Here is a 23,806-nt window from a genome sequence, read left to right on the forward strand (position 1 = left end):
GCTGAAAGAAAAAAATAAAAATAAAATAAAACTCAATTGATCATGGTTACAAAAATTCTAAATTTCGTGAAACATATATTGAATCTTTATATGCAAGTTGCGCTTGAAGCTATTAAGACAAGATATATATATATGTCTAATGGTCACCTATTGCTGCTCTCCTCTCTTTCCACTATATTAGGAGTTTTCTAGAGGCAGATGTTAACCTTTTGTGCGTTTCGTTATGTAGGTAACGTAAAAACAAGGTTGTTAAATAAGTAACTTCATTATGATCATCGAGAATAACGATTGAGTTCCAATACTTATTTGTACGCGCATGTTGTGTATCAAATTTTTATTGTTATTAACCCAATTTCATACCAGACAAATTACTCGTAGCAACATTGATATAACAAAATGAAAACTAAAAGGTAAAAAACAAAAAAAACTTTCGAGTCTAAGTTTCGAGTAATTTTCACCAACAAATCACGTTTAAATGATTATTATCCCATTTGACCAATTCAGAAAAGGTCGATAAATATGGCATATTTAGGCCGTGCCTAAACCCCGCCGTGGAATGTTCCAGACGGATGTGGCAACCCAACGCCCTCCGCGTGACCGGCACATGACCACGTGGGGACGAAGATAGGGAGAGAAAAACGCCAGGCTGCATTTGATAGTGTCAGCGGCCCACATCAATAAACAGCTGGAAATTATAGTCCTTTTTTTTTTTTTTAGGTTTTGGGCTTTTTTGGGAGTTTGGGAGTGAGCTGTGATTTCATTAGTGGAGGCAACGAATATTTTTAGGTTATTCCAAGAACAAAGAAAAAGGGCAAGTGCCCCATGTTGCTTAGCTGTCCTCCTCCTCTTTTTGCTGCACACTCTGACCTGGCACTCTGTTATTAATAATTGCGCCCCAAGTTACTAAATATAAATATTCCGATTTTATTTATTTATTATTATCGTTGAAATTAAGGCACACACTTGTGTGCTTAACTTAATCACAGACTCCTCTGATGGCGCAGTAAAGGGAAAAATTCATCAACGGTGTCTGGACACTTAAGGGACTTTCAGAATGATACCTGAACTTACAAAGTTATCAATGTGATACCTAGACTCATTTTTTCGTATCAATGTGATACCTACGGCCAATTTCCGTCACGGAGCCGTTACGGAAATTGGTCATAGGTACGACATTGATACGAAAAAATAAGTCCAGGTATCACATTGATAACTTTGTAAGTTCAGGTATCATTCTGAAAGTCCCTAAGTGTCCAGACACCGTTGGTGAATTTTTCCCAATTTTGCACGTGCAATGCACGTGAGTCACTTAATGAAGACAAAATGACCGATTTACCCTCAAATTCTTTCTTTCTTTTCTTTTCTTTTTTTCTTTATTCTTCTTTCTTTCTTTCTTCTTCTTCTTTTCTGGTTTCTTCTTCCCCTGATTTGAATCATCAAGATTCAAATCATCTTGCTCGTCCGATTCCCACCGCCGCTGCGTCTCAATCCACCTTCATGCACCACAGATGTTTCTGGTTCCCCCAACTTCAAATCCTATAGCAAATTGAAATTGTGCATTGAGGCTTCACCGCTCACTCCGAGTTCATCCCCGCCGCCGTCGCCAATGACTTGACCACAACAACCTCCACCACCGCACAACAACATCATCCTCCGCTGCTTCTCGATTAGGTTTGGGGATAAGGACTGCTTCTTCCTCCACCGCTAGCGAAATCGTGGAGGCTCAAGGCCACATTCTAAGGGCCACCGGCCGGAAGGACAGCCACAGCAAGGTTTGCACCACCAAAGGCCCCAGGGATCGCAGCATCAGGCTCGTCGCCCACACCGCCATTCAATTCTACGACATGCAGGACCGGCTTGGATACGACCATCCTAGCAAGGTCGTCGATTGGCTAATCAAGAAAGCCAAGGCCACAATCAACGAGCTCGACTAGCTGCCACCGTGGAACCCAAACTAAATTTATCTTCATACAACATTTTCTCCGACGATGCCGATATCCTCCGCGCAGGACACGCAGAACGTGAGCCTCAATTTCTCGATGGTGGAGGCTCCGAGTCCTTTGTTTACTAATCGGCGAGGCACAATGGTGGGTAGCAGCGGAGTGGCGAAGCTGGTGAATAAGAACAGCTCGAATTTTCTGCAGGTGAGGATGGTGTGGAGGATGAGGTTGTTAATCTTTGTCTGCCTAAAATTGCCTCTGATCGAAGTTGGGCTAGAGGCCGAAGTTGTCGGCTAAACCGATGAAGTTGCAGGTGAGGATGGTGTGGAGGTGGTGTTGCATGTCGGGAAGAAGGAGAGGATGGAGGGGTGTGATTGGAGCTGTGATTTGAGAGTGGAGGGCCGGCGGGGTCTGAGTTTCTGATCAATGGTGTATAAAAGGGGGTCGAAGGAGAGAACGAGAGTGGTGGTGGTCAAGTCATTGGTGGCGGCGGCGGGGATGAACTCAGAGTGAGCGGTGAAGCCTCAATCCAAAATTTCAATTTGCTATAGGATTTGAAGTTGGGGGACCCAGAAACATCTGTGGTGCATGAAGGTGGATTGAGACGCAGCGGCGGTGTTTGATCGGCGATCGGCGGTGGGAATGGGACGAGCAAGATGATTTGAATCTTGATGATTCAAATCAGGGGAAGAAGAAACCAGAAAAGAAGAAGAAGAAAGAAAGAAAGAAAGAAAGAAAGAAAGAAAGAAAGAAAGAAGAATAAAGAAAAAAAAGAAAAGAAAAAAAAGAAAGAATTTGAGGGTAAATCGGTCATTTTGTCTTCATTAAGTGACTCACGTGCATTGCACGTGCAAAATTGGGAAAAATTCACCAACGGTGTCTGGACACACTTAGGGGACTTTCAGAATGATACCTGAACTTACAAAGTTATCAATGTGATACCTGGACTCATTTTTTCGTATCAATGTGATACCTACGGCCAATTTCCGTAACGGCTCCGTGACGGAAATTGGCCGTAGGTATCACATTGATACGAAAAAATGAGTCCAGGTATCACATTGATAACTTTGTAAGTTCAGGTATCATTCTGAAAGTCCCCTAAGTGTCCAGACACCGTTGGTGAATTTTTCCCCGCAGTAAATGAGTATTAACTTTTTCACATTGGGCTTGTCAATTAGGGCATTAATGAATCAATCTCCATCCAACTCACACACACATACACCAGATTTTTGTTTTTTTGAAAAGACATACACCAGATTTTGTAGAAGCCAGTTTAGCAATCCCATTAATACCTCTGAATCCAAATTCAAAAAGTTCAAAACCCCTTTTCATTCCGGATTGGTGGACTTAAATGTGCATTAATTTTGTTTCGCAGATTTCTAAATTTATCGAGATTTTAAAATGAAGAAGTTTAGGCGGATTGTCAGTAAATCTATTAAGATATCAGATCTGATTCGATTTAATTATGATCTGTTAACACAAATTTCGTGCAGTTTAAAAATTCAACGATAAATAACATATATTTGATCAATCGAATCATCATATATTCAATAGATAGAAAAAAAAAATAACCTAATGAGATATGTGCAGATGAAATGTATTTATCTAATTGTTAGCTACATTGTAATACTTGGTAGGTTAATCATAAGAATGATTTCTTTTTTAGATCCTTTGCTATTTTACAGAGGGAAACATTTATTGAAAAAGTAAGCCAATAAGTGGTAGGTGAATGGCAAGCATATGTATCATCGATCACGCACAAGAAGCACCAAACAAGAACACACCTCTCCAACACAATAAAAACAAAACAATTTACCATTTTTTTAGGGCAAATAAGAATTAGAAGCGAGTTAATAACGTTACCAATCTGTAATTAAAATGTTTTACCCCAAAAACATACCCCATTCAGCGCATAAAACCACAGAGAAAGCATTCATTGCTCAGCAGAAGTTTCTTTTTTAAATAATGGAAGCCAAAAGCAGAGAGCAAAGGACAGGGACAGTGACAGTGAATAGTCCATAAAGCCCTCACTGAACCCCTTCCCCACCACCACTGTGCTCGGCTTTTCCGTCTTTCTACTCATCCAGTGGCTAAAGATTTCATTGCAATTTTGGATTTTACCTTTCTCATTTTTATTTTTTTTTGCCATTCTCAAATCTCCACAACCGTCTCTTTCCTTTTTCTTCTTCCTCCCTATAATAACTATCTCTACCCACAAAAGCCAGAGACACCCACCATTGGTGTTCCACATTCACTCTCTCCCAAAACCCATCCCGGGTCGGACCTCAACAGAAAAACCCAAAACCCGTTTCGGGGATTTTGGCTTTGGATTTCGGGTTTGATTTTTCCTCTCTCTCAGAGAGAGAGGCGAAATCTAAATCAGCAATGCTCTCATTCCGGCTATACGCCGCCGTTTCGTTCCTCTTCAGTGTCTCCCTCCTCTTCCCTCCCTTTTGCATTGGGATTCGCTCCTTCCCGACCCGCGCCATCGACGCCTCCGGAGACGGCGCTTCCGCGGCCTGGTCGCGATTCTCCGAGGCGCCGGATTATCGTAACGGAGAGGAATGCGCCACGTCGTTTAACCGCGAGATGGTGTCCTCGTGCGACGCGTCGTTGGTCCACATCGCGATGACTCTTGACTCGGAGTATCTCCGGGGCTCCGTCGCCGCCGTCCACTCGGTTCTGAAGCACGCTTCTTGCCCCGAAAACGTGTTCTTTCACTTCATCGCGGCCGAGTTCGACCCGGCCAGCCCTCGGGTCCTGACCCAACTCGTCCGATCCACTTTTCCCTCCCTCAATTTCAAGGTCTATATTTTCCGGGAAGACACCGTCATCAACCTAATCTCCACTTCAATCCGGGTCGCCCTGGAAAACCCGCTTAACTACGCCCGGAACTACTTGGGCGACATATTGGGCCGGTGCGTGGAGCGGGTCATCTACTTGGACTCCGACGTCCTCGTAGTCGACGACATTCACAAGCTCTGGAATATCTCCCTAACCGGGTCGCGGGTCATCGGAGCCCCGGAGTACTGCCACGCCAACTTCACCAAGTACTTCACCGACGGGTTCTGGTCGGACCCGGTTCTCTCCCGGGTCTTCGCGACCCGGAACCCCTGCTACTTCAACACCGGCGTCATGGTCATGGACCTAGTCCGATGGCGGGAAGGAAACTTCCGGAAGAAGATCGAGAACTGGATGGAGTTGCAGAGGAAGCGAAGGATTTACGATCTGGGTTCTCTCCCGCCGTTTTTGCTTGTCTTTGCCGGAAATGTGGAGGCCATAGATCACCGGTGGAACCAGCACGGCCTCGGCGGCGACAATGTCAGAGGCAGCTGCCGGTCTCTGCATCCTGGGCCGGTTTCTTTACTCCATTGGAGCGGAAAAGGCAAGCCGTGGGTGAGACTGGAGTCGAAGAAGGCTTGCCCTCTGGACCATGTTTGGGAGCCTTATGATCTCTACAAGCACCGCAACGTTGCAAAGTATCAGTCTTTTTCATCAATTTCTGCTTCTACATTGATTGGGTTTTCGACCTATTTGTCTTGATGATGATCGTAGTTGTTACTTGTTTGTTGTTATGATTCTTTTTTCTTCTTTTTTTTTCTCTAATTTTTTGGATACATTTGTTCAGTGATTCTTTTGATAGATTCATGTACAGATTATTAATCGGGTTTTTTAGGGGGAGGGGGAGGAGGAGAGAAAATTCATGGGGGTTATGATGAAATTCGTTTTACATTTTGATGAATTTTCTTTTGTGCTATGAGGGATTTGATTCAATCCAGGGTTTTCCAAGCTTTTGGAACCATTTTGGTGAATTGGATTTGAATGTAAAATCTGGGGTCTCCCTCAGGATGACGAATATTATCATACTCTTCTTTGCTTCATTCACTCAATTCTTTTCCCTTTCTTTTATTGTGCTTGAAATATCTGATAGTGACCGAAGATAGTGAGAGATGAACTGTATTTCAATGATGTGCTGTATCAATGTTACAGCTCAAAGTGTTTCACGGGGCGTACTTGTGTGCATCTGAGCTTGACACGCCCTCCCCCTCTTTGTTATCTTCATCCCAATTAGGAATATTTTTTTTGCTTGACTTGTATTTTAATGGGTGGATGTGATATACTTAAACTGTTGCGCAAGCTCCTATTCGGTTTGTGCTGGATGTGATGTGCCTCCCTGCGAAGGATATTAAAATTTGGGGGATAGAGAGACTTGGCAAAGTCTTCTAGCCGTTTCTCGTGTCATGGTGCCAAGTATCCAATTTTTCTAGCTCATCGTTGGTTGAAGGTTCTATTCTCATAATTGGACTCTTTCGTGTTAGGTGACTGCTTGCTTTCTTCTACCCAATTTCCCTAGCTTCACATGATTGGACTTTTATAACGAAGTTGCTTGAAGGAATGGCTTTGCTGGAGGAAGCTAATTGCACTACCAGAAAGTTCTTTCCCTAATCATTATTAGGTCCAAGAAGTTTTAGTCTTTAACAAATTAAATACTTAATCTGGACAAATTGGATACAAATAAACAAACCCCTTGTTGTCTGTCGGCAAAAACATGCGTAGAACCATCGTAACTAATATAGCAGCTTGCGTCTTTGGAGTTTCAGTACTCCGAAACGCTATAAATTTTTTGATTTTTTTAGTGTTACTATTGTTGCGGTTACTACAGTGATTGGTTGGGGAGCTGTACGCATGCGTCGCACTTCCTCAAAACAATTTAAGAACCAAAGCACTTCAAGAACATTTCTAATTCTAGTATACATCACCATACATAGTGGTTGACTATGGCTTGCATATGAAGCATAAACAAATAGAAACAGAGCAATATGACCGTTGGCATTTATACTTTGGAGTAAAATATACAAGTCGTGCTTGATTAATCAGCCATCAAATCAGAATCACAATTAACCTCCGAGGTTCTTTCGGATCCTGGCAACGTCTTGATCGGTAATTTGAAAACTTTTCAATATCTGAATCTCAATTGGAGGCTTTGAAGTGAATGAGGCTAGAGACACAATCTGTGCACCAGGGTTTTGGCTACTCAAGCCGGCCAATGCCACTGCCGGGGCTGAATCATAGTTGTATAGAAAATGAATGAGACCCTTTGGAAAAACAAATGACTCGCCAGGGTTTAATTGTTGGGTGAAAATACGGTTAGATGTGTCCACAAAGCCCACAAGAAGCCGGCCCTTGAGGCAGATGGTTACCTCTGAGGCCCGTGGGTGTGTGTGCGGAGGGACAATCCCATTAGCATCTATGTCAACTCGGGCCATGCCCAAGCCCAAGGTGTTCATGCCCGGTAAGTTGACCGCGTTGGTTAGAGTTACATTGAAGCCGAAAGGGTTGGCTTTAGTGTTTCCGGGTTTGGATAGGACTGATGTAGTGAAATGGGAGGAGACTGCTAGCTTTGGATTAATGCAGGGTGCACCGTTGAAGTAAAAATACTGAGGGGTTTTAGTATCTGCTATGCAGTAGTCTTGAAGTGGATCTGGGTCGGGTTTGGCTTGGCCCAGTAGAAGAGCAAAGCTGAGGAATAAATGGAGAAAGGAAGAGTTCTCTCTCATTCTGCCTTTCTTTACATCAACAGAGATGGTTGGGTTGAGATTTGCAGTGAGCAAAACTGGAGTTATATAGCAACTGTGGGACAGTGATGTTTAGTCCACAACTGACGTTTAGTGGGGGGAGGTGATTGAGTAGCTTAGAGGGTATTAGAGGAGGAACATACAAGGCAAGTTAAAAGACAATGAAATCGAGTAGGCTTAGTCATGTACATCAATCAAATAGGCTCCACTGATAATTTGTAATGTTGAAGTAAAGAAGTAAACGTTGATATTATGTTTAAGTTAATCGTTATTTTTTTTATTTAATTTTTTTTTTTTGCATGAAACCTGCAATCTTGTAGCCTAGAAACTGTCCTGATCAACACATCATTAACGGAGCTAGCCTTGTCATCCCAAACACGACAATTGCGTTCTTTCCAAACACCCCATAGTAAATATACTAACTCACCCAAACTTCCCAAAGAAAGTTCACTAGCACAAGCGCAGAACCATTCCAACAGATTGTGATGAGCAAAATGGGGGTTGTAACAAACCTGAGATACCACAGCATTGGTTTGCAGCAACTGCCTTGTGAAACTACAGTCTCGACAAAGGTGAAGAGTAGACTCCACTGCCAACGAACACAAAGGACAAAGCATGGACTCTAAATCAACCCTCTTTGAAGCAAGTCGCTCCAATGAAGGTAGAATATCATGACACACTCGCCAAATGTGTACCTTAGCAGAACTAGGTATATTCACCTGCCATAACTTCTTCCAAAACTTTACACCCACTGACAAATCAAAAGGCTTTCTAGAAGAAGACATAGAAAAAGAAAACCGATAAGCAGTCTTCACAGTAAACTTACCATGTTTTTCTAGTTTCCAAGTCACTCGATCATTCACCTCCCTTGAAGACAAAGGGATTGATAGTATCGCTGCAGCTTCTGCCAGTGGAAAAATGTCTCTAATCAAAGGAACATTCCACACACCAGTTTGACACATCAGCTCATTAACCAGAGTAATGTTTCCAGCTGCACTATTACCTTCTTGAGGCTTGCAATTCGGTACTCCAGGAATCCAAGCATCAGACCACACATTCACAGTGTCTCCCTTACCAACCTGCCAGTAAGTACCCTTTCTTAACAATTCACGAGTGCCAAATATGCTTCTCCAAGAGAAGGATGGAGAGGGATGGGGTTCCACATTCCAAAAAGAAGTTTGTGGGAAGTATCTAGCTTTAAAAATTCGTGCACACAAAGATTCCGGATTAGTAATCACTCGCCAAGCTTGTTTTGCTAACATAGCTGTATTAAATTCGGATAAACTGCGAAACCCTAAGCCCCCTTCCTCTTTAGGGTTACAGAGGGCCTTCCACGTTTTCCAATGGATTTTTCTTTTATCAAGAGTACTCCCCCACCAGAATCTTGCACACATTTGCTCCAAATCCTCGCAAAAATTCTTTGTCAATTGGAAGACACTCATTGCATAAGTGGGTAAAGCCTGTGCCACCACTCTAATTAAAATATCACGGCCTGCACCACTCAACAACTTCCCTTGCCAATTAGCCACCTTCTTGGCTAGATTCTCCTTAATATATTGAAAGGTAGCTGTTTTCTTCCTTCCAACGTAAGTAGGTAACCCTAAATATTGATGTTGATGGCAATGAAATCGAGTAGAACTGGCAGTAGAGGAGTAAGGGTGACCCGTTGGGTAGCTCCTCCAATAGGTTGGTTTAAGATTAATGTTGATGGCTCTTTTCACCATGCTACGAAGACAGGAAGTGGAGGTTTTGTTATACTGGATTGGCAGGGTACTATGCTTGCCGGTGGTGGGAAGCCGTTGGTTGGTTTGATCTCTCTAGAGCATGCAGAAGTAGAAGCTTGTAAGCAGGCTGTGAAGTTTGTGGTTGAACAGGCTTTTATGCCTGCTATGATTGAAACTGATTCACTCTTAGTGCAGCAACAGTTGGTAAGTCATGTTGGGGTCAATACATCAGTGTTGAGACGTCTTTATGAAGACTTGGGGGTTACTCTGGCTGCTAACCCAAATTTGCAAGTTGTGCATACCAAAAGGAGTGCAATTAAGATGGCTCATCTTATGGCAGCTTCTTGCCCCTCAATTCCAAATGAGGTTTTTTATTTTTCTGCACCTTCCTTCTTACAAGCTGCTTTAGCAGCTGAAGCTTGTAATTTGTAATTTTCCTTTTCCTCAATAAAGACTGACCTCATTTCTCTCAAAAAAAGTTAATCGTTATTTTTAGTGTGTCTATTGACTATTAATTGTAGACATAAATAAATTATTTATCGAAAACAACTAACGTGCACTAATTTAAAAAAAAAACATTTTATATTAGACGGTCGGATCAATTTATCAGACTATTAAATTAATATGAGAAGCTAATAATACAATAGGTCACGTAAACAAGCATTGAAAATATTGTTACACTTATCCCGTATTCTTTTCTTATCAATCGCCTGACTCAAAATCTTCTCCCGACTGTGTTATTTACGGGCTTCTTGGGCTTGGTGTATGTGCCACCACTTCATTGTTGAACGGCACCGTTGCTCTTGCTTTTATTGTGCAATGTCTTCTGGATAGTTGAGTTGAACCAATTCAATCTTAGGGACCACAGGCAGCCCAAGTTGATACAAATAATTATTAGCATTGGGAGCTTAGGACCTGTCACATGTAACTTTCACTATCATGTCTTTCCACTGTCCTCTTCCTCTCAAAACAGGACCATTCCTTAACTTCTTCACCTTTCATGCCTCCTCTGATCAGTGCCTTCAACTTCTTTAGGTCTTTCTGTGAAGCACTGAATGAGATATCCACAGGTACCATATATTAAAAGCTTGTTCCTATCACAAATGTTAAACTTGTGTTAACGATTGGTAGGTATATATCTTTGTTTATTTAATGTCTTAAACCCCCATTATAAAGCTATCTAATCTCTGCTTCCTCCTTAATTTTTCATTTCTATATTGCATCTTTTTCAGTTTTACAATCATGGATCATCAAGTAGTTCTAAAAAGCTAAATCATTTTTGGGAAGATTATGTGGGTCTTCGCAACTTTAAGCCTTTAAGATTAGCTTTTTAATTTCATCATCTTGTTTTGATGACTGGGTTGGGTAGTTTCCAGAAGAACCAGAAAGCAGTGAAAAGGTAAAGTGAAAATGCTAGGGTATAGAAAATAAGCAAAAGAGTACACATGCACATGTTTCTTCCATTTTATTATTCTTGGCAATTTTTAAAGTCTTTTCCTTTTTGTCCTTATTGTGATTTTTCTTTCAGTGCGTGTGATCCAATAGGTTGGGGCGAGTGATATGCCCACACTAGACAAGGAAGGCACCGGTTCTTCTCTGGTAATTCAAGTCTCGGATCAATAATGGGTGAATCAATAGTGGGTTTTCCAAAAGATGCTGATAAGGTACGCTTTATTTGTCCTTAGATTTTGTTTTTTGAGTGACCCATCTGTTTTAATCTGCTTGCAATTATTGTCTTTTGAAGATTATGCTTTCTGGGTTATGATTGTTTCAGTATATAATTGCTAGATTTGGGTACTGTGATTTGTTCTTGATTAAGAATATGCTTTGGATTTTGGTTTCTATATGAAATAAACAGATGGGAGAGATAGCTGGTACAGATTCATCAAATCCTTCTCTGGAAGTGTCGGTTTCATTTGGTAGGTTTGAGAATGATTCATTATCTTGGGAGAAATGGTCGGCATTTTCGCCAAATAAGTACTTGGAAGAAGTTGAGAAGTGTGCTACTCCTGGTTCGGTAGCTCAGAAAAGGGCTTATTTTGAAGCTCATTACAAGAGGATAGCTGCTCGAAAAGCCGAGGAGCTTCTGGAACAAGAGAAGCAAATGCAAGATGATGATCCCTTAAAGTCAGATGATCAAAATAATGGAGATCAGATCTGTTGTGGTACGGATTATGGAATTGATGTAGCTACCAGTCAAACTAGTGCTCAAGCAAATAGTCAAGAGCCCAATATAGAGAATGGGATGAGCAGTACTCATGTGGAAGATCTCAAGGAGGATGATGAGGATGTTTTCACTATGGAATGTCAAACATCATCGATTGAGGGTAGAGAAATAGAGGAAACTGATAGCGGAGTGGTTAGTCCGAAGACTCCAAAGCTGAACAGACCAGAAGAACTTGTTTTGGTAAAAGAAGTGGAAACCATCACTGCTGACACTCAAGAAACAATACAGGAAGTTCCAAAGACTTTGGACAGTGATACAGGCAATGCTCCAGAAGTTAAAGAGGAAAAAGCGAGGTTCGATCTTCAGAAGAGATCTCAGAAGGTGAAGTACATTATACTTCAATCCTTTTAGATAATCTTGGTTGCTAATAAGTACAATATTAGTCTGATGTTCTGTATCTTTTGCAATTTTCCATTGTACAGGTTACTCCAGTGAGCAAGGAGAGGACAGTGGCAAAGGCCAAGAAGAAATCAATTTCACCAATGACTAAAACACCTCAGAATCCGACCCCTAGAGTGTCAAAGTTACCACAGAATTCCACCCCTAGAGTGTCAAAGATACCGCAGAATACTACCCCTAGAGTGTCAAAGATACTGCAGAATACCACCCCTAGTGTGTCAAAGCCAATATCAGCTTCTATCGGAGCAAAATCTGCACCAAGATCCTCAGTAACGAAGGCCAATGGTTCATCTTTAACTAGGAGCACAAATCAGTCAAGTGAAAAAACCAAGAAAGTTCCTCCTAAATCTCTGCACATGTCACTCAGTTTCAATCCTAAAAAGTCTGATTCAGCTACAGAAACTGTGGTTACAGCTAGAAAATCTTTGATTATGGAGCAAATGGGTGATAAGGACATTGTCAAACGAGCATTCAAGACATTTCAAAACAGTGTCAACCAATTGAAATCCTCTAATGAAGAGAAACCTTCAGCACCAATGCAGGTATGTTAATTTTATCTGCCTTCCCCAATTTCAGCTACCTATAACATTTAAACAAGGGTTGGCGTTGGCTTATCTAACATTAGATTTTTATTTGATGCTATCAAAAAAAAGCTCCCTACAAAGTCGAAAGAACCAAAGGTTTCCACTCCTATGCCTCTGCCGAAAGACACTGGAGGGTAATGTTCTATATTTCACTCTTTTCTGTTGATGGATGGATTTTCTAGTCCAATGTTATTACATCTGTGTATATACCACACTGTTGATTCATGGATTTTCCCTATATTAGGTCTCGATTACTTTATAATTGCATTGTTCTCTCCTTTTGTTAATAGATAATATTAATAATAACTATTAGTTGTTGTCATAGGTCACTCAAAACGAGTTATCAGGATAAAACAAATGCCAAGGCTGCTCCATCATCTTTTGGCCTGAGAAGTGAAGAAAGAGCAGAGAAACGGAAGGAGGTATCTATCAATTGCTTTGACACCTTCAACATGTTTTAATCTATTAGCCATAGATTTTTATAATCTCATTTACCAATATTTTTCAGTTAACAAACAACTTGGCGAAACCCAATGCCAGAGATACAGAGAGAGCACACTTCCAGCCAAAGTCAAAGGTATGATTAACAAATAAGTAACAAGAAAAATAAGAAAATAGAATTCCAAAGAAGTTGAAATGTCATTTCTCAGCACTGTATTCTTGACACAGGAGCAAAAGGAGGCAGAGATAAAGCTAAGACAGACTCTTAAGTTCAAGGCTACACCAACGCCTGATTCTTATCGGGGACAAAAGTTATCGAAAAGTACTCTAGAAAAGGTATATTACTGTATCCTAATTGTGTTCCTATCATATGATCAGCATATGCAAGAAGCAAAGTATGATTTATGCTTGCATTAACACCATCAGTCCAAATTTGTATGATGAGTTACTTAGTCACTATGTTTCTGAAGTTGCTGGTCTGGTTATTTACTGTGATTATGGTATATGCAGGAGGGTCCTAAGAAAGAAACGCTTCGGTGATACAAATTTCTTATGTCAAAGGTTATCATCATCTACTGAGAAACAAGTCAACTTCAGAAGAAGCTAGAGAAGAATGAGACACATATGAAGGAATATCCTTCTCATGAATGGTCCATGCTTGGATATTACTGCTTAGCTGTTGGTCATAATGAGTCACAATCTGTATATCTGGATGAGTAGCACAGAGTGCTTCTGTTATCAACCTTATCTAGAGATGGGGCATATTAATAATTTGCTCAAGATAAGAAACAGCTCACTGAGCTCAGAGGTTCAGTTACCTTCAATTGTCCCAATAGTATTCAGATTTAGAAAATGTTATGTACACATTTTTGTATATTTGTGCCTGTGAGACTATTTGTCCCAGATAGTTACAAAATCTAGAGCTGTTTGCAGAAATCTGGACGCTTTATACAAGTGTACACAATATTCTAATAAATTTCAGACCAAAGAATTATATGAAGAAAAAATATCAGAAACCACTCGGCTACATTTCTGATTGTAATCCTACTTTCTGTAATCTATACATTGAATGAAAACCAATTCAGACATCATTATCTGATCCACTAGAATTACTTCTAGAGGCTCCTGACATGAAATTTTTAGGTAAGACTGGAAACTTTACAGGGTTCCTTGATGGCGGTGAGTCTGGTGACGTTGATGTTCCTGAACTTGCCGTCACTGCCTTCCTCCTCTGCACATTTCGAGATATTTCCACGCATGCTTGATCAACCATGCCTAGAAAATCCTTAACCACAACAAATAGTTGAAATGGGTGTGACCCCTTTTCCTTTGAAGCTCCTCCTTGGTAATATTCCGTAGTGGTCTTCACAAATTCCATCACCCTACTCTGCTCTTTTGCCATCGCCTTTAACTCTTCTTCGGCATCTTCAAGAAAATCGTTCATCTCAAAAACAAATCTTCCACCACCATCCTTCTCACATTGGAGTACTAGTTCTCTAGTTTCCGCAGCTCGTTTAGTGAGAGCCGAGCAAGTGATTCCAAAGCCGTCATAGTCTATAGTTGCTGCCTTCTTCACATTTGAAAACTCAGAACTGATGCCTCCAACCACTGGCAATCCTAACATCATATACTCCTTCTCTCTATCCTCTTTCGATTTTACATTCTGCTCAGAGCTCATGTTGCCGTTACTGCTCTGGCTGCCGCTGCCGCTGCGGCTCAAGCTATGGTTCCTGTTCAAAACACCCCGTTTTCCCTCAGACCGCACCACTTCTTCCACAACAAAATGAAGAAGAGTAGTCTTCCCATCACTACTTCGAACATCAGATAGTTTTCGAAGAGAGCTGAGCTTGAAAGCTTGCGCATTCCCTCTCGAAGTTCCTGCATTCATTCGGTTTCCAGCCTTGAGAATCGCTTCTAGCAGCTTCATAAACAGTCCTCTAGTTCGAAGTTCCTTGCATCCCAATTCAATTGTCTGTAAAGACTCTTTGAGTTGGACAATCTCTTGGTCATAGTAGTGTCTGAAATGCATGGCATTGAGTCGAGTAAAAGCCGATGGAACAGCTTTCAAAATGTGGTAGAGGAAGCATTCAGCATCAGCAAGCCTTGTAGGGTCTTCATTGTACGCAAGAATTTGGGCTATTTCCTCTTCAGTTGGGGCAATCCTAGCAAGCTTTTCGAGATTTTCAGCACTTAAACCTCTGCCCTCATTTAGCACATCAAGAATATCTTCGATAGAAATGGTCAATGATTTTATAACAATTGCAAAGTTCTGAGACTTCCTCTCATCTAAGATGCAAATTTGTGACGATGAACCAGTGCCTCTTTCAGGAGATTTCCGATTAGTGGCAACAGTTCCAAAAAGAGCTTCCATAAGGTCTCCATCAAATCTGCAAGCAGCAAAAAACATGTTACTTTTTCGATTCTTCGAATGTACTTTGTCACATGTTTAAGATTGTAAAATTGAGCTGTGATCAACATACCTGAACGAACCCTTATCAATTTTGTCCCACACCATGGAATGCTCATGATTAGTGTTCACCTTGTCCCAATGTAGTGGCTTCAGCTTCACCCCCTTTGGCTCTGGTTTTGATAAGGCGTTCAAACTTCTTGACTTAGGCTTTGGTGGTGGAGGAGGCGGCAGTCCCGGGCCCTTCATAGCCGGAACTGGTGGAGGAGGCGGCGGTAGTGGCACTGCAGGGGCTTTCATTGGCAGAGGAGGTGGTGTTGGTGGTGGAGAATGAGGTGGAGGCGAGGAACCCGAAGACTGAAGCGACAGCTCCACCACTGGCTCTGGATTAATCTCAACACCCTTACTAGCAGCCATCATTCTACTAATACTTCCAATCCGAACCCGATCATTTCCTTCCGGCACTAAATCAATGTCAGACGTCGAAGACCTGCCTCGAAACAGAGGAAGCTCATTCTCTCTGCTAGTCCCTTCTCCATTTCCATCATCATACTCATCAATTTCGTCTCCAATATTGCGATTTCGCAACGCCTCCTTCTTGAAACTCTTCTTTTTCGAGTTTTTGGCCTCGAGTTTTCTCCAATACAGCACATCAAGACCATCCTCGTCCACAATAAACCCCTTGAGATTCCCATCATACCTTTCAAACTCATTGCCACTGACCGCAGCCGGTTGACCACGACGGCTTCCTCGTGAGCCGGAATTGTTATTAGCCCCAGCACCAATAACACCGCCGCTGATCTTCCTCCTCCGCTTAGCAACAATGCACCGTTGCACAAAAAAGAAGACCACCGCACACACCACCAGAGTGCTGGCTGCGGTTGCCGCTGCCGCCTTTGCAATGTTGCTGTTGTCATTAGACTTCTTTTCCGGCAGCGGCAGCGGCAGAGGCTGTTGCGGCTCCGGTGGAGGGGACTCTACTGGAGGTAAATAAGGGGAGATCGGAATAACCGGAGCCGGCGCCGGGGTTGGAGTTAATGGAAAAGGAAAGAAAGTCTCAATGTTTTGTGATTGACCGTAGCAAGTATGAAAAAAATTACCACTGAGAATACAAAACAGAAGAAGAAGAAGCCATGGCCGGATAATGATTAGATGTAAAGCGCCGGCCATGGAGGGTGTTTCTTGTTTTAATTTGTCAGAAATGAAGAGAAGGGAAAGAAACTGAAACTGTTGTTGGAATTTTGTGGATGGTTGGCATCAGTTGGAAGGAGATCTCAATGAATTTGTCGTCTGCCTTTTGGGGTTTGGTTGCTGAAAGCTTCAACAATAGTGGTTAGTTGTTGTAGTTTTGCTTTCCCAAAATTTCTTCTTCCCGGGCTTTCATGCATTCAACCACTTTTAAGACCTTTCCATATAGGATTAAGTTAATATCCCACTAATATCGAAGATTACGTAAACAAAATGGAAGGACGGAGCAGTTTACTCTTTCAAACCAGAAATTATGGACCGCGTTTTATACCACCAATCTCCTTCGTTAGGGTTTTGGTATAATATAATCAAAAAGGTTCGAACACGGATGCTCATTCTTGTACGTAATGGTAAAAGAGAATAGGAAAAAGTCAGAATGAGGGACCTCATCAACTTTCCAGAGCTGTAATCATTTTTGCAGTCAGGGAAGAATTGGGTTTCACACGTTGAAACAGATGGGTACAAAAGCAGAAATAATTTGTCAACGTCTGCGTTTGATTATATAAACGCAAAGAAATTGGTTACAGGTTGACGGGGACCTTTCTCATCAGCCTTGGGCTATAAGATTCTAATTTTGTTGAAAAAATAGAGGAGAGTGGATCACCAAATTGTTTGCTAATGTCGCACAGACCAAGTTTTGGATGATTCATATTGGAAGTTTCTGAAGAGTTTGTGGGTTCATTAGTCATTGACACATTGCTTTATCCCCAACCAAAGTTTATGATGAGACTATGAGAGTGAATGATTTATTAAAAAATTGATTTGGATTTTGGATTTGAATGAAGAAATGTCAAATCTAATGGTAAATTTGAAATGGTAAGGTCAAATTAATCATCTGATTTTTCTTTTAGCATTCTTTTAAGTCCTTTAATTATTGTTAAAATATCAGTCATGAAACGTCCGGTTTAGCACGCTATCAACTCAATTGGTTCATTTAGAGCAACTCCAACAGCTTTCTTATAATTTTTGTATTATAGGGAAGCAAAAGTCAAAACTTTAACCTCTTTTTCTTCTCCAAATCCAACAGATTCTCTATTTTACAGTAATTTCTAAAATCTCCATAATCATTCCTTAAAATTTTAGATATTGCTGTAAATTTAGGGAATTTGGTTTTCTCTTTCCTCACTATCCCTAAAATGGAGATAGTTATAGGGAATCTGTTAGAGCAAAAAAGGCTCATTTTTTCCTAAAAGAGAGTAAAATCAAAATATAAGGAAGCTGTTGAAGTTGCTCTTAGAGCATCTGTAATAATGCTACTTATTTTTTAGTTAAATTTTAGCCGAAATTGCCAAAAAGCTATTTAGACCACCCACTTTTAAAATACGCCTGCATCAGTTCTCTTTATTTTAGCTAGTTTAAATTTGTATTATTGAATGAATGAAGAAAGAATAAATTAAATGTATTTATAAAGTACATAGAATAACTAAAAATAAATCGATTAAATTAACAAAAACAATAGAGAGCCTTTATCTAGCTTTTTATTTAAGAGCGAGATAGCCAAAAGTTAAAATAGAGAGTAATTTAGAAGTCTAGTAGAGTTGTTAAAATTGATAAATAAAAAAAACAAAAAAAAAAACCAAACATGCTTTCCAAAATAGTTAAAGAGCCAAGATAAAGAGTATGAAAAAGATGTTCTTACAAGTGATCGTATTTTGTAATCATTTATGACTTAATCGAATCTTTTAAGCCAGAAAATATAATGGTTTGATCAATACAAAAGTATCAGGAAGCAAAGGAATGAATGGCAACAGTCTAAGTGGTTTCAAAATGAATGAATGAATGAATGACAAAGACCTGAAAATAAAAATCCCTCTTGATATAGGAAGTCAAAATTTACTCATCTTATAGTTTCTTCTCATTTAATTAGAAAATAAAAATGTTATCCTTTCTGTTATGATTAATAAATAAATAAATGGTATTCTACAATTCCTAAATGGAAATCTCACCTTCCAAATTGACAATATTAACCAGTAACATCAATTAGGCTTATCTAAGCGACTAAGCCGAAAGACAAGCTTTGAGTTAGGTCTTGCCGTTTGACTTTGGGCTCCCTTGACATCAATTATGCATAAGAACCGAGTGAAGTGCAAATCCTTAATCCTCTCTGTTTTGTCCTTGACCAAACATATATAAATTCCCTGTTTTGATATGGACCCAAAACCTAAAAAGATTTAAGATTCTCAAATTGGAGTTCCATCTATTCATGGAGTCAAATTAGTCAAAAAAAAAAAACCAAAAAGAGAGGATGTAATCAAACAAAGCTGAGAATACCTCTATGCCATCCACTGTCCACATCCATTCTATCCCTCAAATAATGATTGGGCCAACCCATCATGCAAAACTCATATCCATCGTCGCAGAAATCCCATGTGTTCCCATTTCTGGGCCTTAGTGTACTATTTTAAGATATTCTATCTATAAGCCCAGCCCAGCAACCAAACCGGGTTCTATCTATACAAATATTCGGACTGAGCTAAAAGTAAATTTAACTCAAGACCCAAGAAGAGTGTTTTTACTTTTTACAGTGCACTATGTACTCCTAACAAAAGCATTTTGATCGTGAATTCAATTAACATACATATGTTTGGTTGTTTAGACTGTGTCACTGATAAATCATTTATTTGAAAGAAAATGTATTCGAGTGATCGTTATAAAGTATCTTTACTTGCGTCGTGGTGGTCAAATTAGTAGGGAAAAATGTAAAGTGCTATTCTTTATCTCTAGGTGGACGATTGTTAGTTGTTGATTAAAGTATAATCATTGGCGCATCAACAATTCACTCAAGCAAAATCTTAATTTGGTGGAAATGATTATCATTGTTTAGGTGTTATGATACAATTTGAAGGTCCTTCTAGATTTGAGAATAAGTTAAGGGTAATTCATCCACTGATTACTTTTGGTTGTTTCTTACTTTGGTAGCACCGCGATCAATTGCAATCGGTTGATGCCTTTCTTGACACCAAAAGCCAAAGAGTACTACTCCCAAGTCGCAACCACTATATCCATATCTTCTTTTTCTTGATTCACAAATCTAAAGATCTGTAGCAAGACTACACCTCTGCACGCTTCCCTCTTGTGGGGTATATGTATAGTTTCATAAAAGTTGGGCCCCATCTCCATAACCCAAGAAAAAAAAAAAAAAAAAAACGATTCACGATGGATGAATTAGTAACAATGATTTGTCCGATATTCTAGAAGGGTTTACAAATTACCCTAACTATCTTCTCTTACAATTCTTTTTTGTTTCTTTTGTTTTTTATCTTTTGTCTTTTATTTATTTTCTATTTAGCAAGTCAATCATCCTCAAATCTTAAACCCTTATTTTCTTGTAGACACATAGAACTTCAAAACTCTTTGCGATTTTCTCTTTTATTTTTCATCAAAAACTTCTCTAATATAGTCATTTTATCTCTCTAACGTGATGATTTGAAGTTTATTTATAGCATAACAAGCAACTTTAGACCCATATTTGGAAAAAAATTTACATCTGATTTGCAATGGAGACATGGAAGAAAAATATGATTTAAGTGATCATTCGAGTCCCTTTGAATCCATCATTCCTGTTAAGATTCTAACTGAAATTATTTGGTGTATTTCACTCTATCGCTCTCCGCTAAAAATATCAATTTCTCAGCGATTTGGTGGACTAGCAGCTTCAAATTTGTGCGTTCTGTTCGTCTTAGTTTGATTTTGGTATGACTTGCTTGCTAATCATGGTTTTGGCTTGAGTTAATTGATAATTTTGAAATTATTGACGCTTTGATTTCATTTTAAGTTGATTTAATAAATATGACAGAGCGCAAAATTTTAATACTTCAAAATACTATGAAATTCCCACCGCGATGAATTTTAGTATATTTTCGGTCATAATACATGTAATACACAATTATGAGGCGGGAAGTGTGAAGGTGTTTTGACAAGAGTAGGGCAGGCCTATGATAGGCATACCACTCTTAAAGGGACAACGAGACAAAAGTCTGGAGTTGAGAGGGCTAGGACCCATGGCAGCAAGTGTCCCAGTCCCCCCAACCCAAAGGAACAACCACTTCAAACACGTCCAATTCACAATCCCATTCCAATATTCTTTCTACCAGACAAGATCTTGCAAACATATCTCTCCAACTCAACAAAATCCCCATCCAATCTCCATTTAACAACCTGTACATCCATAGGTTCATTCATCCACCTCCAATCTCCAATTCACAATCCCATTCATCCACCTAAACCCCCTCTAAATTATTTTATCTTCCTTTTCTATAAATCAATTTAAGATTCTAATCATGTATTAGTTGGCCTAAATAGCTTGTGTTCAAACCTAATCTTAAAATACCCACTTGACTTTTTGACCCACACATAAGGAAAAGAATGCCATAAATCCACTACCCTTTTGTCCTCTCACATATAATAACTAACAAGACTTGTGAATTCTCAAAAGTCCATTACAAAAGCAAAAATTTAGAGGAGTTAAGTAATTAAGAATACATTTTGAATGCGACTGCACCGCCCAGAAATTAAATCAACGTTTTTAATTGAAGATTATGAATGTAATTAGTAATCAGTAGTATTAATGAGTGTAACTCACAGTCACATATCAACAAACAAACAAAATCAAGACAGACGAAAAAAAGTACAGAAAGGAAAAGGAAAAAAAAAAAAAAGGAGAGTGGTAAATTCAACAAAAACCGTTAAAACGGGTAGTTGCGGTTTTTGACCCGAAAAAAAGTGAGTTCACAGGGTATGGGTCGGGTCGGGTCGGGTGATCTAATCAGTGTTGGTCATTTTGAGCCGTGTGATTGGAGAATCAAGCGACGTGGGCGACGATGGAGCTGAGAACGAGGACGACGATGAAAGCGGCGGTGATGGTGACGGTGACGGTGAAGGTGAAGGTGATGATAGGGCTGACGTTGGAGATGACGGTAAAATTGACGGCGGAGACGGTGGCTGATCGGACGGTTCTCGTAGCTTTCTCTTGTTGATCCCACTCTCTTCTACTCCTCCGGCAACGACGTCTTTTGTCATGTAATCCTTAAGCCTTTTTACGTCCGATAACTTCACTGGCTTCACTATGAAATCTTCTGCCCCTTCTTCCAAACACCTAAAAAAAATTCCAAGTTGAAAATCAGATTAAATAAAACTTAACCAACTCAGAAAAGTAATGTAATCTTCTTTTTTAAAAAATGATATGAATTATATTAGAACACCTTCTAAAAAAAAAAAAAATTATATTAGAACACAATACCTGTCTATGCGCGCCAAAACGTTCTCAGAGGACATTATCACAACCGGAATCTCTTTAAAAGTCGTGGATTCCTTGATTTTCTTAAGCAGTTCATATCCGGTCATACCAGGCATGCAGTAATCCGTGATAATCAGATCCACCTTCAAGCCCTGAACACACAAATAGGTCAAATTCATATTCAAATTTGTTATCAAAAACTTGTACCAAAAAAAAAAAAAAAACTTACATCAAAACCGACCGAGGTGCTCTTCTCCTCGTCTAAACCTAGGAATTGCAGAGCTCTCATACCACTGTCCACAGCGGTCACTGCAATTTCGGAACAAATTCGAATTCAGACACATATATAAAACCAAATAACACAATATTTTCCAAGAATGTAAAATGTTTTTTTTTTTTACCTTTGCAAGAGGAGATTCTGAGCAAGCGCTCAATGACCTTGCGATCGACGAGGCTGTCATCGACAGCGAGGACGTGAGCTTCTTCGGAACTGGAAAGATCCAAGCCTTCGAGCTTGTCCGACCTCCTCCGCCACGAAACGACACCGTTCCTGGCCATATCGGAATAGAATCGGACAAGCGGGATTGCTATTATGTTTCGCTGCTTTAACCCTTGAAGATGATGAAGGTGAAGAAGAAGAGAGGGCAGCAACAAGAAAAGGCTTGCTCAGCTTCTACCGCCAATGTTTTATACGGTTAGTGATGGAAATGTGGAAATATGAAATGTAATAATAAGGTAATGTCTATCTGTCTCCGTCACATTGTGTGTTTTTTTCCCTCTCTAATATATTAGGTCTCTTTCGCAAAATCAAATCTTTCTCTCTCTAACAAATCTCCATATCTACTTTATTTAATTTCAAGCCTTTAAACGCTGAGATTCTGAAATCCACTTTGGTGCGATCTTCAAATCAAACCAAAAAAAAAAAAAAAAAGTACCCGATATCTCGCGAGTGATATATTGACTGGATGATGTTGGACGAGATTTTGGTCAATGTTGGAGTTTGTGCTAGTCTGAGTGACTGGTCGGGGGAGTTGACCGGCAGTCAACGGAGGACAGCGCCGTCAAATCGTTATAATACGCGGGAATTATGCGGACGACGACGGAAGCACGAGTCCCGATCCGGCGGCAAAAGCCGGTGACATTTACTGGGTTTTGTTGGTTTGTAATGGAAAGAGTTGGCATCATCTATTGTTGGGTATCTCAATCTCTTTTAAGAATCCTATGAGAGAGCGCCATGGCTGGCTTTCTTCCCCACCGTCTCTCCCTGCACGTGGTACCTCGTGCTCTGTAATTTCTTCTTCTTTTACTACTTCTTTTTGGCGAGTTCCCTTTTTCTTTTATTTTTGGCAAGTTTTTTTTTGCTTGTCTCGAATAAATCCACAATTTTGGTAGGCAAGTTTCCTTTTCCGTCAGAAAAATAATGTGATCGGGTGTAAAAATTGTTTAATCTCTAACAGAGACATGTCTAAACTTTAGATTTGAGCACCAAAATCAGAATAAATTTTACATTCAATAATTTATTATTGTACGGCAATACTCTTTAATTTTGAGATTTTTTTTCCACATTTAATTGTATATTTGTATCAATACCATATTTTTTAATTGAGCAAGTACCCCATATGTTATGATCGGATGATCGAGGCATTTATATCTTTTTTATTTTGTGTGAGTAGAGTAAATTATTATGAACTTTATTACCTTTTGATATAATGATATGCATGTACAATAAGAAACCAAGATTACATTATAAATGATATGCATGCATAATAAGAAACTAAGAATAGAAAAAGACATGTTAATAGGTTAAGAGAAAACAGAGTACCCATTCTAGGGTTTGTGCAGAGAGCGGCGGCGGGCCTCTGGTGGTCGTCTGCTCTAGCTTTGACGCGGCTTTTCGTCGTGGTCGAGAGATTTACAGAGTGCGAAGGCTGGATTTTGGTCGAGGCTCGGAATTTGATCTTAGCTGGAAGGTTTTCAGGACGGATCGGGATGGGCTTGTTGTTCAGTCACTCGATCTATTGAGG

General features: G+C 40.0%; 5 protein-coding genes across 10 annotated transcripts; 2 read left to right on the top strand and 3 right to left on the bottom strand.

The window, feature by feature from the left end:
* Window positions 1–4,098: 4,098 nt before the first annotated feature.
* LOC133708748 (probable galacturonosyltransferase-like 9) lies at window positions 4,099–5,821 on the top strand. Its single transcript, XM_062134263.1, has one exon. It carries the CDS (start codon window positions 4,326–4,328, stop codon window positions 5,481–5,483), a length of 1,158 nt encoding a protein of 385 aa, XP_061990247.1. The 5' UTR covers window positions 4,099–4,325; the 3' UTR covers window positions 5,484–5,821.
* An 826-nt stretch (window positions 5,822–6,647) lies between these two features.
* LOC133708749 (germin-like protein subfamily 1 member 1) lies at window positions 6,648–7,541 on the bottom strand. Its single transcript, XM_062134264.1, has one exon. It carries the CDS (start codon window positions 7,496–7,498, stop codon window positions 6,839–6,841), a length of 660 nt encoding a protein of 219 aa, XP_061990248.1. The 5' UTR covers window positions 7,499–7,541; the 3' UTR covers window positions 6,648–6,838.
* Window positions 7,542–10,153: 2,612 nt separating this feature from the next.
* LOC133710181 (protein WVD2-like 7) lies at window positions 10,154–13,827 on the top strand. Of its 6 annotated transcripts, none has more exons than XM_062136187.1 (9): window positions 10,154–10,310; window positions 10,769–10,904; window positions 11,099–11,788; window positions 11,890–12,408; window positions 12,520–12,584; window positions 12,764–12,872; window positions 12,959–13,027; window positions 13,120–13,227; window positions 13,402–13,827. In XM_062136187.1, the coding sequence occupies exons 2-9, from the start codon at window positions 10,863–10,865 to the stop codon at window positions 13,429–13,431; spliced, it is 1,632 nt and encodes a 543-aa protein (XP_061992171.1). In that variant the 5' UTR covers window positions 10,154–10,310; window positions 10,769–10,862; the 3' UTR covers window positions 13,432–13,827. The 6 variants fall into 6 exon arrangements, with proteins under 6 accessions (XP_061992171.1, XP_061992174.1, XP_061992172.1 ...); XM_062136190.1 differs by having other exon boundaries at window positions 10,292–10,310; window positions 10,786–10,904; XM_062136188.1 differs by lacking the exon at window positions 10,154–10,310 and adding an exon at window positions 10,343–10,367.
* A 19-nt stretch (window positions 13,828–13,846) lies between these two features.
* On the bottom strand, window positions 13,847–16,814 carry LOC133710180 (formin-like protein 8). Its single transcript, XM_062136185.1, has 2 exons — window positions 15,372–16,814; window positions 13,847–15,278 (listed from the first exon to the last, which is right to left on the bottom strand). Exons 1-2 carry the CDS (start codon window positions 16,466–16,468, stop codon window positions 13,973–13,975), a joined length of 2,403 nt encoding a protein of 800 aa, XP_061992169.1. The 5' UTR covers window positions 16,469–16,814; the 3' UTR covers window positions 13,847–13,972.
* Window positions 16,815–21,091: 4,277 nt separating this feature from the next.
* Window positions 21,092–22,531, bottom strand: LOC133710182 (two-component response regulator ARR5-like). Its single transcript, XM_062136192.1, has 4 exons — window positions 22,184–22,531; window positions 22,012–22,091; window positions 21,786–21,934; window positions 21,092–21,641 (listed from the first exon to the last, which is right to left on the bottom strand). Exons 1-4 carry the CDS (start codon window positions 22,338–22,340, stop codon window positions 21,308–21,310), a joined length of 720 nt encoding a protein of 239 aa, XP_061992176.1. The 5' UTR covers window positions 22,341–22,531; the 3' UTR covers window positions 21,092–21,307.
* Window positions 22,532–23,806: the final 1,275 nt, after the last annotated feature.

This window comes from Rosa rugosa, chromosome 5 (genome assembly GCF_958449725.1).
Source record: "Rosa rugosa chromosome 5, drRosRugo1.1, whole genome shotgun sequence".
Lineage (NCBI taxonomy): Eukaryota > Viridiplantae > Streptophyta > Magnoliopsida > Rosales > Rosaceae > Rosa > Rosa rugosa.